The sequence below is a fragment of the Passer domesticus genome, chromosome 2 (assembly GCF_036417665.1).
Source record: "Passer domesticus isolate bPasDom1 chromosome 2, bPasDom1.hap1, whole genome shotgun sequence".
In the NCBI taxonomy this organism is placed as follows: domain Eukaryota; kingdom Metazoa; phylum Chordata; class Aves; order Passeriformes; family Passeridae; genus Passer; species Passer domesticus.
This window is the reverse complement of record NC_087475.1, coordinates 81,150,845-81,167,996: the sequence shown is the minus strand read 5'-3', so window position 1 is coordinate 81,167,996 and position 17,152 is coordinate 81,150,845. Positions and strand designations below refer to the sequence as shown.

The 17,152-nt window shown below is 44.9% G+C and overlaps 1 protein-coding gene across 1 annotated transcript; it reads left to right on the top strand.

The window, feature by feature from the left end:
• The first annotated feature begins 6,550 nt into the window (after window positions 1-6,550).
• Window positions 6,551-15,307, top strand: LOC135294385 (uncharacterized). Its single transcript, XM_064409551.1, has 2 exons — window positions 6,551-7,350; window positions 13,558-15,307. The coding sequence occupies exon 2, from the start codon at window positions 13,579-13,581 to the stop codon at window positions 14,878-14,880; it is 1,302 nt and encodes a 433-aa protein (XP_064265621.1). The 5' UTR covers window positions 6,551-7,350; window positions 13,558-13,578; the 3' UTR covers window positions 14,881-15,307.
• Window positions 15,308-17,152: the final 1,845 nt, after the last annotated feature.

The following is a 17,152-nucleotide window of genomic DNA, read 5'->3' as shown; positions in this document are numbered from 1 at the left end:
TCTCCTCCTTCTTCTCCTGCTGCCTGCCTCCCCTCACCACTGTCCTGCCGTTCCCTGCTGCAGCCTGCCAAGCTCTTTGCAGAGCTTCTACTGGAAATTCCCAAAACCCAGGCACGAGCTGCACTTGTTCAAAAATCTGCTTAGATGGTGCTCCAAGGACAGAAAAGGAAGACATATCAGGGAAACCCAGGCAGCTGATAGCTCTGCCCCTGCAGGGAGGCAGCTCTGTTTAGTGGCAATAAGGACTCTTGTTTTAATAATAGAACACAGCACTGAGATTTAATTAGCACTTATGGCAACATATGTCAGATAGCAATAGCTTTCAGTGGGCACTTGTGAGAATTGTCAGGACTGCAGAGTTGGTGCCAGGGCAATTCTCTGCTCCTGCTTGCAGTGATCTAAGTCCCATGTAACTTTCATTGTTGATCTTGTTTTTCACTGAGAAAAAGAAAGAAACATCTGGGATGACTGTTTATCTACTCAAACCATACTGTCTGTCAGTTTGTTATCTGTTCCTGTTTTAGGTGACACCTTCTAGCTTTCCACCCCAGTCTTGGCTGTTCAATGATGAGTAAACAGTAATACTGATGCTAATAAATGACAGCTCCTGAATGAAGATTTTATGGTTGTTGGGATCAAACTGTTTCCTGCCTTGCAGCTGAATATGGCATCACATCATTTTTTCATTTGTTCAGATGTATTCACTATCAGAAAATGTAATTAAATTGAAATATGCCATCTGTGAAACTCCAGATTGGTTTGAAACACCAATGACATGGATGATGTGAAGCTTATCTGTGGTGTACCATTGATAAGAAAACACTGGGCAAACAACAAATCAGGTGTGATATTCATTGAATCCTAGAATGGTTTGGGTTGAAAGAGACCTTAAAGATCATCTAGTAACAAACCAAGTGCCACAGGCCAGGAATATCTACCACCAGAAGGCAGCTTTTTTTCTGAATGACCCACAAGAAAAGTAGTCAGGAGATATTTATTTCTCAAGGTGCATTTCTAAGCTGTATCTTCTCTGCTGGGCTACAGCATACCAAGAATACATTCACCCAATTATGAATCCTACTTCAGCAGTCACTTCAGGCCCTTGTGAATGCCCTACCAGACACTGAGAACTGAGTATGTGAAGGACAGAAAAAAAAAAGAAAAATACTTCTGTGTGACTTATTGAAGTCTGATTCTTATGTCCATGGGTGACTGTCAGACAGAGAAAATCAGACTTCTTTTTAGTAGAATGTGATCCTGCAAATGTTTGCAGCAAAGTTCTGTCTTTAAACTTGGTGTATTGATCTTCATGTCTTTTTTTTTTTTTTTATTTTACACAGAAAACTGCAAAATATCTTCAACTTTTATTACTCCCTGGATCCAAGATTCTGATTCAGATCCTACAACTAATTCCATTTTTGTTTCTTGGCTTGTACAAAGTCATGGAAGAAGCCTTGGAATTTCTATTACAAGCACATCTTCAGAAAAAAGAAAACTCTTTTGAAATGTTTTAGAAAGCCACCCTTTTTGTTTTATATCAAACTGTCGTTCTGAACAGAACAAAGTTTCCTTTTTTCCTATTTTCATCTAATTCTAAGACTTGTAAATAGGCAGGATCATTGTGTGCGCTTCACTTGCAAGATTTTGGTCCCTTCAGAGCACACTCATAAAAGGGAAACTTTTTCCTCCCATTTTAATTTAATTAAAAGCTTTGAGCTGATCCAGGGAGAAGATGAATGATCATGGGTATGTTAAGCACAGTTGTGGGTAGCAAGGTTACAGCCCTTTCCTCAGTGAACAGAAGTGCAGGAAACAGGTTAGAAAGCAGTCCCGTGATTCTCACAAAATAGGTTTATTAAAACTAGACAGGAAGGTCAAGATAAATAAGAGTTTGAAGACAATGAGAGCTTAAAGTATTTCAGTCTCCAGAGGTGAGTGGGTCTGAATGGCCTACAGTCATGCAGGCAAAGGAGAAGGTATGATGCCTGGCATTAAGGGAAAAGCACATTACACCAGTTCCTTCATCATTATCTCGTGAACCTTTCAAAGCATTCCCCTCTCAGCAATAATTTATCTTAAAGATTTCTAGAGCAATCCCAAACTAGACTGACTCATTCATATCTATTTAAATCTCTTCAGCAAACTGTGCACAATCTTAGAGGTTCTTCAGAAGATGCCAAATTTTGCTTTATTTTTCTATTTATTTACTACATATTTACGCCTCAGCTTTTCCTTAACAGGATGATGTATCCAGCCTGAGCTCCAAAAAACTTGTACATTCCTACAGATAGAATATTTAGGTGTCCTCTTCTTTCCTTTGACCAGTCTAGTTCCATCAGCTTCTGTGAAACTGTACAACTCTCTGCAGAACTGTATTTGTTGAGGCACTCACACAGCCTAACACTGGGCATCCCCCTTCAGATAGTTAAGCTGGGATCCCAGACTTACTGTGCATTGAAGACAGAAGCAATTCAGATCATGTCCAGACTCATGTCAGGATATGTTCTCAGTTTCTAGTTCTGTTGCAGGACATTTTTCCTATCAGACCTGACCTTCCTCCTTGAATTTTCTCTTTGTAGAAACCAAGACACCAAAGAGGAGAACTGAAATAGAACAGGATATCCTTGTATCACTGTTTTGGCATTTTCGTCCCTTCGTGGTACACATGGTGTTTGAGAAAATTGCCAGATTTCACAACACAGACTTCTTCTCTAAAATTCCTCTGGAAGAGTCTAGTGTCCACCTCCTAATATTGTTTATTCTAATAGGAACTAAATTATCAATATTATGTAAAGTTTCATGGTAGGTCTGTGTCTTACTATTTATCTTTTCTAATGGAAACATTCATTAACAGTAAAGTAAATATTCATTATTTTTATACTTTTCATAGTCAAAGTGAACATTTGTATATATGCACAGAACTTGCAACTTATTTCACATCCTTTGGGCACTTGTTCAGATCAATAGAAAATATTCACCAGACAGAAGTTCTGCACTAACTACATCAATTAGTGTCTTACAGCCACTTTGAACAGGTGTTGTGTTGAGCAGCTGTGCTATGTAAATTAGTTTACAAGCATTTCAATTCTATTAATCACTGACATATCTAGTAAGCCAGACTTTTTCAGCTAATCTGCCATTATCCTCCATAATTTACCTCAATTCTATTCTTAGCATAGATTTTACCCCTGCTGCACATCAGTATAGTTGAAGTCTACAAACCATCTTGACTCACTGTAGCTGTACACATGAATCGGTTTCCAGACTGACAGCTCCTTGTCTAAAACAGACCTGAGCTAAAAAACCTAACTCAAACTATGCAATCTCTGCTTTGCAGTTGATGTTGATTTGTCAAGAGTAAGTGTAAAAGGCATCCTGCTTTTCAGTGGGCTGTGACTCACAAAGCACACCCCAGGTTTAAACATCAGAGTACAAAGGTATACCATTGCCAAGTCAGACCTCTTCTTCAGGAGTGGTTGCCAAAAGGAGACGATTGCTCTCCTTAATGGAGATGGCTGTAAAAATGTTAAAAGTCAGAAGAAACTCATACTTTCAGCTGCTGAAATGTTTAAAAAACAGTGTCTAAGTTTTCTTGAAATTTTATTTCCAAGTAGGCAGGCAAATCTATCTTGGGGAACTGTTTTCAGCACCTGTAAAGACAGCTGCAAACCTCTAGGACTGTGTGACAGCAGAGCCCTGGGCAGAGATGCAAACATCCTTCATTTTTCAGAGCATTTAGCTTCTTTAGAAGTCTCCCCCAGGTCCCCAAACGGTCACAGTTTAATCAGTTTATTAAACACATCCATGCAACTTGAAGTCAATCCCTTTTTCCAGTCACCTCAGCAGCAACCATGCAGTTTCAGTTTTCTACAAAGCCTCTGGGGTATCCACAGTGTGCTTTACATGGCTGTCATTCCAGCTCCTTTTCCGTCAGCAGCACCTTCACACTGGGAGTGCTATTTATGGAGCTTCCTGAGTTTTTTATTGGGACCTACACCTCTGTTTTGGCAGCAGAGTTACACCCTGAAAATTAGCACTATCACAGCTGTCTTTACCAACTCAGTATATAATTTGCACAGGTGTTTCCTTTGAAACAACTTGCCTTAAACATCAGATTGCAGCCTATTTGGATATACTAAAAAAACCCAACATATCAACATTTATGATTTTGAAAGAGAAATTTTTCTCCCCTTCCTTTTTTCCTTTCTTTTTTTCAATCTCAAAGCTATGTTCAACAGGAAAAAGAAAGCCTGCAAACATTGCTTCCACGCTCTTTCCTTATCCATGGAATAATCTTTATTCATAGAAACAACAACTAATTCAGAACAGGGTTACAGGGAGGCATTTACAGTGTGCTTGATTCTTGAGGTCTTTAAAAATCTTTATAACTAAAAAGCTACATAATTTTCAAACTCTGACTGAAACGAAATCTGTCCATGAGCAGGAATACCCCTGTGTGGACAGCTGAACTCCTAGAGTTTCATTTAATAGAATAAATGTAGGATTCTATTCTGCTTTTTAATTCACAAACATACTAGTGCATCCTCTAAGAAATATCAAATGTGACATAGAGCACTTCACTGTTTGAAAGGCAAAAATTGAAGTTGCAGGGAAACCTTCAGGATCTCAAATGCCACTTGGTGCTTTGGTTGGACAACTGTTAATGTCCTAAGACCTGAAATTCATTGCACCTGTTTTGAGATGTCAACAATGTTAGAATCCATAGCTAAGTGGTTAACTGGGAGAAAGATGCACTTTTAGAGCAAAAGTCCTCTGATTTGTCTTAGATATCTACCTTAAAGTTAGATGACTCATGTCCTATAAACGCCTCCTTTTTCGCATGTGATTACTTAAGATGGGTTATAAGGTCAAGTCAGATATGATGCTGACACTGTAATCTTCTAAATTAAGTGAAATTAAGCTAATCTGTCACATGTTTAATTGCAATGCAGAGAGGAGGCAGACAAAGAGCAAAGTTTCATCTATGCTCTGGGAGATGACTAATGTGTCATCACTGAACATGGGAAAAGACAAAAAGTGGATACCTCACTTCTCTTTTCTTCCTAATTCAATTTATTCAATTTTTTAAAAATAAATTTTTTCTGCTTATTTTCAGTATGACTGCTGTGGTAACTTCTGCTCTGGAGAGAATTTGGTAATTATCCATTTTGTTGTTGAGTACTAAAACTTAAAACTGTTTTGTATGTTGCATATCATATTTCTGATATTTTAAAGGTAAAGTTTAAGATTTTTCTGGTGTGAAAAACATTCTCACTATAACCTCAGTGACTGAGAATGTTCTGTGGTGTTCCTTAATATTTGTTACCTTGGTAAATGACATACCATATTGAAAGTGAGCCAGAAGGCTCTAATGATAACCTAGAGGAATTTTTACCTTGCCTGACATTCTGCTGACACTCTGTGTGGTGCTGCCCAAGAGGCTGTGGATTTTCACGGCCATGAGGGCACATTGCTGACTCATTTTCAACTTGTTCATCAGGATGCCCAGATAAAGCTGCTTTCCAGTTGTCTGGTGCCAGCTTTTTGGTACCTAGAATTATTCCTCCTCAGGTGCCAGACTTGGTGTTTCACATTACTAAATTTCATGTTTTCTTTAGCCAAATTCTCCACCCAGTCCAGGTCCTCTGACAGGCAGTACAACTACCTGAGGCATCACTCACTCTTCCCAGTTTTTCAAGACTTAAAAGCCAATTAAGAGTACACTGTGTATTGTCTTCTAGGTCTTTAATGAAGATGTTGCACCAGTATAGAGCCTTGGGGTGCATAGCCAGTGACTGACCTACAGACGAACTTTGTCCAACTGGTCATAACCCTGTAAGCCCAGCAGATGAACCACTTTTCAGTTCAACATTCTGCCTACTTGTTCAGTCTGTTTTTCATCACATTTTTAATGAGGATGTTGTGGGAGAAACTTTTCAAAACCTTATTAAAGTCAAGCTGGAGAATATCAGCTGCTCTCACCTCATCTACCCAGGTCTTCCTCATAGAAGGCTGTCAGGTTGCTCAGGAATTATTTCCTCTTCATAAATATGTGCTGATTAGTCCCAATCATCTTCTTGTTCTCCATGCTTTTGGAAACCTCTACAGTTTACAGAGAAAGAAGAAGGAGAAGAAAGTGGTGGGTTCCTTCCAACTGAATTATTCTATTCTATTCCATTCCATTCCATACCACTTGCTTCCAGGATTATTTGAACCATCACCTTCCCAGGGACCTAGGTGAGGTTGACCAGTCTGTAGTTCCCTGGATCATCTTTTTTGGATTTCTTGAAAATAGAAGGGGCATTTACTTTTTTCCAGTCATACAGTGAAAATTCAAGAATTTAAGCTAAAATGATGGGCTTATCTGTAGTGACTAAAGCGCCAGCATGTGTTCAAAGAGAAATCCCTGGCACAGAGATAGGGTGGACAGAGACATCACTATGGTCTCAAGCCATCTGCAGTAATTGTGTGTCAGGGTCCCATTACTATTACTGCTCGTCATAAAACATATGGTGAGAGAAAGTCAGGGATGGGAGACTAAAGTTTGTAGCAGGCACAGGGCCTGCAAGGCCTTGGAGGTCAGAAGCCTGAGCTAGGAAATACCAAGTCAGCATGACTAAGGGTTTAGAAGCCCCCCTCTTCCGCCTTCGGACCCTGTTATCTCTCTGTAGACTCATAGGCCACTTTTTCCCCTGACCCTTACTATTGGACAGTTTTCAATCCCCCTGTAAGGTATAAAAACCCCTAGCCCTGCCCGGTTCGGCAGAGGAGAGCTGTCCCTGGACCCTTCGCGGAGACCCCAATAAAAGAACCCTGCGGAACCCATACAGCGCTGCTCCTCTCTCTCTGCGTCTGCTGCGGCTATACCCAGGGTGACGGCCCCAGGCATGCTGAAAGAGCTGAAATCACTAAAGAGCTGAGCTGCAAATCACTATAGCTGCCTGGGCTGCCTGAACCCCCGCTGGGCGATCCTGGACCCTCCGTGAGCTATCCTGGACAACCGGCCTCCCCGCTGGGCTTCTGCCCCTGGGGGCCATAGCTGGCGCTCCGAACAGAGCCGACGCCCGAACAGCGGGGGGCCCCTGGGCCGACATCTGAACCGCCGTGATAGCCTGGCCGCGGAACTGAATGCCGGACCTGGCATTTCAGAGGAGCAGCATTTCTTCGTGAAATTGTCACTGCCTCCGCTCGCCAGAGATCCTGGAAGGAGAAGCTCTTCGTTTTAGAAGGACTCTTCTGGACAGGACGTCAGCCGACCCGCAACAACGACACCTGGGCACGCGAGTGTTCGCGGAGGCTGATGAGCAGACGACCCCCAGCAGAACTTTGACCCACAACAGGCTGAAAAGTGTAAGTTTAACACAGCCTCTCTTGCGCGCAAAAATATTTTTTCCTCGGGTCCTTTTTTTTTGGGTTTTTTCTTTTTTTTTCTCTTTTTTCTGCTGGCGGGAACTGAAAAATGGGATCAAAGCTTAGTAAACGATCCCAGAACGAGAGAGATTTATATTCCCTAATCCTAGAAATCCTATCTTCTAACAACTTTTCTTTTTCTAAAGGTAACCTTTCAAAAACTAACCTGAAACGTTTTATAAAATGGATTCTCTGCCACTTCCCAGATACTAATACACAGACTATTACCTTAGACTCCTTTTGGGATACAATTGGGACCACGATATATAAGTTTCAAACTAACCAAGACTTTTCTGTAACTCAGTTTTTACCTATGTTTCACGCTATAACTAAAGCTGTAGAAAAAACTAACAAAAAGACTTTAACTGCAGGGCTAACTTCTGTCGAACGAAACGAAAAGTTCTTATCTCACTTAACAGAAGCGCCTATTTCAAATGCTAATGGAGGAGATAACAGCCCCTCCACCCTGGAATCCAGCACTCCGCTGGGTCCTAGGGTCCCGCCATCTGCGCCGCAACCCCGCGACCCCAGGGCGCCCACGGCCCCTGCCCACCCCCTCTTCCCCCCCGCCTTCCCCTCGGGAGCCACATCCTGCGCGCCTCCTTGCTCTGCGTTATCTCCGAGAGCATCTGCGCCAGTTCCCGCCGGGACTGACCCAAACCCCACCCCTCCCCCTGCTCCCCCCGACCCTGCTGGGGCCCCCCCCATCCCCTTTGCCGTCCCTCCTGTCCCTGCCGCGTCCGCCCCCACTCCCTCCCCCGCCCTCGCCCCCCCCGCTACCATCGCGTCTTTCCCTGCCCCCGGCATCATCCCTGCTGCGGCACGGGATCAGCCCGCCTGGGTACCCGCGCCCCCCCCCCACCACCGCGCTTTTGCCTGCCGCCGGAATCGTGCCCGCTCACGTATCCGCCCCTGACCCAAGCCACCCTGTATCCGCCGCACCCTCTTCCAGTCCCGCCGCCTCCTACATCCCGCACACCCCCTGCCCCCATACCCTCGCTGCGCAACCCCGTACCCACGCTCCGCAGCCCCCGGTCGGGACCCCCCAGACTTCCCTCAGTTCTGCCCCCCCTCCCCACGCCCCCCAGTCCTGTGCCTGCTGTATCACGCATTGCACGGCCACCCCGCCATGTGCCACGTGTAGCCACGTCCTGCCATGTGCTGCCTTATACCCTGCCCAGCCACAGGCACCTCTGCCAAATGCAGCTCCAGCCAGCCATAAGAAACATAAGGCAAGGCCTGATAGCTCTCACTTCTCGTCATCTGATGACAGCAGTGACAGCGATTCTGATTTGGAAATAGAATATGTTGATCCTTGGGCAAAAATAAAAATGGAAGCCACACAGGCAGGGGACTGGCAATTAGCTCAGAGAATTACTGCCTTTCCAGTAGAATATAAGAAGGGAAAAAAAGGAGGTGCCACTAATAGAAAGACATGGGAACCTATTACAAATAAAGAACTTGTGCAATTAAGAAATACAGCCACAGAACATGGTAGAAGTTCACATATTTTTAGAAATTTCCTGGAAGCTACGTTCTCAGCACATGTTCTGGTACCCCACGATATTAAAAATATTGCCCAGTGCCTCCTTTCTCCCGCCGAGTACATGCTTTGGGAAAGGCATTGGAAAAAGCAATTAAAAACATTATCAGATAACTATGCTGCAGATGCTGATAAGCCAAATTTTACACTCGAACAGCTGGCTGGTGAAGGGGATTTGCAGAAACCCTCTGACCAAGCTGATACTTTACCTAAGGCAACATTACAAGACGTGGCTATAGCAGCAAAAACCTCTTTACTTCTTACCCCTGATGATTCTACCCCCACCCAATATTTTTCTACTATCAAACAAGGAATAGATGAAAGCTTTATCAAATTTGTGGATAGAATTAAGGATGCTCTGGAAAAACAGATAGAGAGCACAGAGGCAAGAAAAGAACTGTTGTGTAAACTTGCCATGAGTAATGCAAATGAAAAATGTAAAGCAATTCTGAGAGCCTTACCCATGGACACAGAACCTACCATAGAGCAAATGCTGGAAAGCTGCACACGCCACTTGTCCACTGAAGACACAGTGGCCCAAGCAGTAACTAAGGGTGTTGCAGAAGGAGTTTCTAGTGCATATGCAGTAATAGCTTCTAAAGATCAGGTCCGCTGCTACCACTGCGGAGATTTTGGACATTTTATAAAGGACTGTCCAGAAAGGTCACCTCCCAGGTACCCTCGCAATTTCTACCAAAGGCCCCAGAATCAGCAGTACTATCAGCCGCGTCCGGGAAACTTCCATCGGAGCGTGGTGGGGCCCCACGCAAGGACACCAAATCAAAGGCCATCCAGACCCAGTCACGCACCATCCCAGGAGATTCCAGACCACATGAGGAGGATCCAACACACGGAGCAATACCAAAGGGAACGCGCCGTCAGCTGGTAACTGCACTGTCCATTGACTTTAAAAATAACAATGTTTATCGTGTTCCCACAGGCAAACGTGGACCAAAAGGAGGTCCTTCTAACATCCTAATTATAGGTGATTCTCTCCATAGCCCAAAGGAAATATTTGTTGTTCCAGAAGTACAAACAGTGCACCCGGGACAAGAAATCTTTGTCCAGGTGTACTGCACAGACTTACCATATTTTCTTCCAAAGGGTACCCCATTTGCACAGGCCTTTCTACTCCCTAAGAATCACAGGGAACAGCTTCCTCTCAACCCCACAGCAATGTGGATACAAGTTGTGGGACCGAGTAAGCCTGTCATCGAGTGCGGTCTTACCTGCAGAGGAGAGAAGTTCCACCTACCAGGGATGCTGGATACCGGTGCAGACGTGACCATCATCGCCCGCTCAGAATGGCCAGCACACTGGGAGCTACAACCTGTGGCAGGCATGATCACAGGGATCGGTGGAGCTACAGTTTCCATGCGAAGCAAGAACAACATCCTCGTCGAAGGGCCTGAAGGCAAGTTGGCTACCATCCGCCCATTTGTGGTAAGGGCCCCCATCACCTTGTATGGACGGGACATTTTATGTCAGTGGGGAGCCTCCCTACGTATTCCCAGTCCGGATTTCTAATTGGGGCCACTGAGGAGCGCGCACTGCCAGACACTCCTCGTCTCACCTGGAAATGCCATAACCCGATCTGGATCGAGCAGTGGCCCCTCTCTAAAGTCAAACTGCGCGCACTACACGCCCTTGTGGATGAACAGCTCGCCAAAGGCCACATCGTAGAGACCACCAGCCCTTGGAATTCTCCAGTCTTCGTACTACAAAAGCCTGGAACTGACAGGTGGAGGCTCCTCCACGATCTTCGAAAAATCAATGAGGTCATCGAGGACATGGGTCCCCTTCAGCCTGGCCTGCCCTCACCATCGATGCTGCCTAGAGACTGGACACTTGCTATCATTGATATTAAAGACTGTTTCTTCAGCATCCCGCTGCATCCCCAGGACGCCCCACGGTTTGCTTTCTCCGTTCCCTCTCTTAACAGAGAGGCTCCACTCAAAAGATATCATTGGCGTTTTCTTCCACAAGGACTAAAGTGCAGTCCAAGTATATGCCAGTGGTATGTTGCTCACATCCTGTCTCCTGTTCGGAACCTATTCCCAGGTGCGATCATCCATCACTATATGGACGATATCCTGGTCTGTGCACCAGAAAAAACGTACTTGGACAAAGCAGTTAAAAAGACTATTGAAACCATAGAAAAGGCAGGATTTGAGATCCGTGAGGACAAAATACAGTACACCAATCCATGGACTTACCTTGGACTCCAGATCCGGGAACGGACCATCGTACCCCAGCAGCTCACCATCCGAGACGACCCAAAAACCCTGAGAGACTTACACAGTCTGTGCGGATCCATCAACTGGGTACGTCCACTGCTAGGAATTACAACAGAGGACCTCGCTCCACTGTTCAACCTTCTTCGGGGCAAGGAGAATCTGGACTCTCCATGCACTCTAACACCAGAGGCCCGAGATGCCATCACCAAGGTCCAGGAAGCCCTGTCTTCACGCAAAGCCCATCGCTTTGAGCCCAGCCTGCCTTTCCAGTTCGTCATTCTGGGAAAAGCACCTAGGTTCTATGGACTGATTTTCCAATGGGACACTCAACTTCGAGACCCTTTACTAATCCTGGAGTGGATCTTTACAAATAACCAACCCACAAAAACCATTACCACCTTCCAAGAAATTATGGCACATTTAATAAAAAAGGCTAGAACTCGCCTCCGTTCCCTTGCAGGGTGTGAGTTCACATGCATTTATTTGCCAATGACCACTGGGGATCTGGAACATTTGCTCCAGACCAATGAGAGTCTCCAGTATGCCTTAGATAGCTATACAGGCCAAATTTCAGTGCATATCCCAAAACATAAGCTTTTTAATCGTGATGTGACATTTCATCTGACTCCAAAATTAGTCCAAAGTAGGACACCTCTCAAAGCTCTAACCGTCTTTACAGATGGCTCAGGGTCATCCCACAAGTCGGTAATGACATGGAGGGACCCTAAGACCCAAAATTGGGAATCTGACATAAAAATAGTGGAGGGATCTCCACAGATTGCGGAGTTAGCAGCTGTTGTCAGAGCCTTTGAGAAATTCAAAGACGAACCTTTTAATCTGGTCACAGATTCAGCTTATGTTGCTGGCATAGCTATGAGAGCAGAACATGCTCTTCTCAAAGAGGTTTCCAATCCAAAGTTATACCAATTGATTTCCACATTAACACGCTTAATTTCCCACAGAAAACAACCTTACTATATAATGCATGTGAGGTCACACACTGACCTCCCAGGTTTCATTGCAGAAGGGAACAGGAAAGCAGACACCTTAGCCATGGCAATAGAGACTGCTAATGTCCCTAACATCTTTGCCCAGGCAAAGTTGTCACACTCATTTTTTCATCAAAATGTGCCTGCCCTTATCAGAATGTTCAAGCTTTCAAAAGATCAGGCAAAAGCTATTGTTGCCACATGCCCAAACTGTCAAAACTACCAGATACCATCTATGGGGACGGGAGTCAATCCCCGAGGTTTAAACAGCTGCCAGCTGTGGCAGACAGATGTAACCCACTTTGCACCTTTTGGAAGGTCAAAGTACGTGCATGTATCGGTTGATACATTCTCAGGAGCAGTATTTGCATCAACACATACAGGAGAAACTGCGCAGCACGCCATAAAACATTTTCTCCTCGCATTTGCAACCCTGGGAGTACCAAAGGAGATCAAAACAGACAATGGACCTGCCTATACCTCTCGTAAGTTAAAAGAGTTCTTCAGTGAGTGGGGAATACAGCACAAGACAGGTATACCTGCAAACCCCACAGGACAATCCATCGTGGAAAGGACACATCAGACTCTCAAAAGAGTCCTCAATCAGCAACAGAGAGGAACAAAAATCACCTCTCCAGTTGAAAGACTTTGCAAGGCTCTCTATGTCATCAACTTCCTGAACTGTACAACCTCAGAGCCTGATCCACCAATACTTCGCCACTTTGCAAATACCACCCAAGCAAAGCTCACAGAGAAACCACCTGTGCTGGTGAAGGACCCAGAAACACATAAAGTCTCTGGACCTTTCGAACTCATCACGTGGGGAAGAGGATACGCGTGTGTTCTGCTACCATCTGGTCCAAGATGGTACCCAGGGAAAAACATAAAACCATACCTAGGCACTGCAAATACCACTTCCACAAGCTGTGACAAGAATCCTCCTGAGTCAAACACAAGACCTCCTCAAAACCAGACCAGCTCGGCCTGGAGACGAAGACGTCGCCAAACGTCCACAAGTGGAGGAGACGACTGTCCCATCACACAGCAGCAGACAAACCAGAAAGCTGAACAACATTCTGTGGCATCAAGCCCTAGACCAGGCACAGCCTGAAAACAAAACTGTTCTTTGAATTAGATGTTATTACCCTTTTTTACCCTAAAAAACCCTATTGTCCCTTTTATCTACCCTTACCAAAAACCTCTAACTTTTACCCACTCCCCCACCCTTAGCACCATAGAAAAAAACAAAAACAAAAAACAGTAAAAAACTAAAAATAAAGGGGGGAGGTGGGAAGAACAGAGGAAAGGAACAAGAAAGGAACCCTAACCCTCCCCTCCTACCATAAAAATAACAAATTTTGCTTATATTCCCTATCAGAAGCCCCATTCCTGCCCAAAGATGAAAAATATCTCCGTTGGCGCTGTCCTCACTGCTGCCTGGATGTTCCTCACCGTGCCATGTGCCGTCGGTTGGATCGGCCCACAGCCGAGCCATAATGTCTGGGTAACCTTAGCAAGAACATTAAAACAGGATAACATGTGCTTATCCATGGGGAGCGTTGATAACCCACTTTCCACATGTCTAGTAGGAATCCCTTTTGTAGCCGATGATTGGCCAGCCTATAATTCAGAGCTTCTCCGCACCACAGGTAAGAGACCCCACCAGGTAGAAACTTGGGACCAGTGGACAAAAATACTGCCCAATGCTCTTGAGGAACCTCAAGAATTGGATTTATTGGGGTCCTCTAAGGCCACCTTCTGTGTCAAATTTTACTTTAGACGTCCAAAGAATAATTTGCCTGAAATTGATCTGAACAAAAACACATACCGAAAAGACATATCACCAATTAACAAAGCCTACAACCCTCACGATTGGTGTAATTACACTGCTCGTGTGATCTCTGTGTCCTCTCTCCATCCCAAAATTCTACCCAAGGGAACGTTCCTCATCTGTGGTGACAGAGTATGGGCTGGAATCCCCTCCCGACTCCAGGGAGGTCCCTGTACCCTAGGAAAACTTTCCACCCTTACTCCAAATATTACCTTGTTGCACAATTGGAAAAAAGAGAGCGAGTTAAAACGCCACAAAAGGTCCTACACAGCATTTGATGAAAATTGCGATCCCAAATTATACGATTGGAACAAACCTAAAAAGATAGCAGTCTCTATATTCCTACCATGGGTAGCTGCAGCTAAGGCCCTGGGTGACATAAATCACCTTGGGTGCTGGCTCAGTAAGCAAGCTAACGCTACTTCTGCTGCCCTGAGTGATCTCTTAAAGGAAGAAGAAACCACAAGACATGCCTCCCTCCAAAATCGAGCAGCGATTGACTTCCTGCTGCTTGCCCACGGACATGGCTGCGAGGACTTCGAAGGGATGTGCTGCTTCAATCTCTCTTCACGCTCGGAATCCATCCACGCCAACATCCAGAAACTGAAGGGACTTGTGAAGGACTTAAAAGTAGAACAGACCCCAGACTGGGTCAATGATCTCTTCGGTCAATGGGGATTAACGGGATGGGTTGCATCTTTGGTTAAGGGAATCTTGTGGATTTTTCTTGTAATTGTCATCGTGTTACTTATGTTCTCATGCCTTGTCCACTGTTTTAAAAGAACCATAGGGAACGCCTTTTTTCTAAATACAGAAAGTGGAGTTGTAGCAGGCACAGGGCCTGCAAGGCCTTGGAGGTCAGAAGCCTGAGCTAGGAAATACCAAGTCAGCATGACTAAGGGTTTAGAAGCCCCCCTCTTCCGCCTTCGGACCCTGTTATCTCTCTGTAGACTCATAGGCCACTTTTTCCCCTGACCCTTACTATTGGACAGTTTTCAATCCCCCTGTAAGGTATAAAAACCCCTAGCCCTGCCCGGTTCGGCAGAGGAGAGCTGTCCCTGGACCCTTCGCGGAGACCCCAATAAAAGAACCCTGCGGAACCCATACAGCGCTGCTCCTCTCTCTCTGCGTCTGCTGCGGCTATACCCAGGGTGACGGCCCCAGGCATGCTGAAAGAGCTGAAATCACTAAAGAGCTGAGCTGCAAATCACTATAGCTGCCTGGGCTGCCTGAACCCCCGCTGGGCGATCCTGGACCCTCCGTGAGCTATCCTGGACAACCGGCCTCCCCGCTGGGCTTCTGCCCCTGGGGGCCATAAAAGTTCAACAGAAAAGGTCTGCAAGGTTAATGAATGAAGCCAAAAACTGGCATGTCACCCAGTTCTGCTAATTACTAACCCTGTTAAGATGCTTAACTAAGACTAGATGGAAATGCAAAGCAAATGAAGGCCTAGCTTTAGTAATCCGTTTTAATTGAAAACAGACAAAAACTACACAGAGCACTTCTGAATCAAAGCTCGTAACTGTCATTGATGCTTTCTCAGGGAAATCTCATTGAAACTGTAAAAAAAATGCTAATCCTTCTATCCTCTTTTTCCTGCTGTTTGTTCTCTTTTGCTCTTTTCACTCTCATCCAACAGAAAATTTAGTCCCTGAATCAACAACATACTCCTGCAACCATGAAAATCTTCACTTGTAGCCCATATGAACCCTAAATTATCCTAATTAATTAATTAATTATTTTCTGCAACTATTACAGTGATGGCAATTTAGAATGACAAAAAACTTTGTTGAAGAATTTCTGGGCATAGAAAGCAATTCCAGAAGAAAAGAGAACATTCCTCTGGGAATGTTAAACTATACAAATTGTAAAAATGTTCAGGGTTAACACTGTAAACATTCCTCTCCCTCTTTACCTGATTTGCAGAGATTTAAACACTTAAATATATACAAAAACCTAAGAATTTCAAATCTGCTGAATATCTGTTTTCCCTATGTATATCCAGTGCTAATCCTCTGAAAAAGAGTCTTTTTATGGTAAGTCCTTTAAATCAGGAAGAAGAAATGGAATATATCTCCCCAAACATCTGGAGGCAGATATAGCTGACAATGTAAAGCAATCTAGTAACATGTTGATTAACACCATCAAAAAATTAAATTCCAAATTAACCACTTCCCTTCCCCCTGCCCCTTCTCATAAGAGAGGGACAAAGGTGAGGATTGTGGGTTGAGATAACAGTTTACTGAACGTAGAAAGCTATAGAAAAGGAAACATACTTTTTTTAATCTTAAAAATCAAAAGTATGCAAGAAGACAAGGTGCTTTACAGACAGAAGGCGTTCACCACTTCATCTCAGTTCCGCGAGGTTTCCGGAACAAAGACAAGATGGCAGCTGCAAGATGGTCCCTGCACCCAGGGCCACTGGACTTCCCACAAACAATGACAAGATGGCAGCTGTTCCCACAAACAGCTTTCACCCTCCCCAGGCCCAGGACACTGGAAAACAGTGATGGAAAAATCCCCTGAAGCTCGATCCTCTGTGTTGCACTTCATTGCTGCTTCAGATGCTGGACTCAATTCCCTGCAGCTGCTGCCATCACCGCCTCTTCTGGCTGCTCCACCCTGCTCTGCTCAGGTTCCTTCAACTCAGCTCATTTTGGCTCAGCTCTCTTGGTTCAGCTTGGCTCCTTTTGGCTCGCACTGGACTTGGCAGGGCTCAGGCTTACCTCCACCACTTGGTTCCACGCGGCACTTCCCACACTGGTGCTGCTTTTCAGCAGCACATCTTGGAACCACGGCTCAGAGGAGTGGGCAGGGGACAGGCAGAAGTGACAGAGTATGCAGTCCACAAGGCTTATCCCAACAACCTTCCCAGCCATGGAGAGGGAGGCAAAATGATGTGTGTGCTCCAGGGTGTGCTCACCTTTTCTTCCCCCTGGGATCATGCTGCCAGCAAATGTGTGAGTGGTATAGAGCAGCATCCTGGGCACACTCACATGGCTCTCACTGCTGCTTCATCTCTGCAAACAGGGCACACATGAAGGGTACTCAGCTATCAAACACTTCTGCATGGGGCTGGCAGAAATGACACAGGAGCTAGGAGAGACCTGTGCCCCACTAGACTGACAGTGCAAGGCAAAGA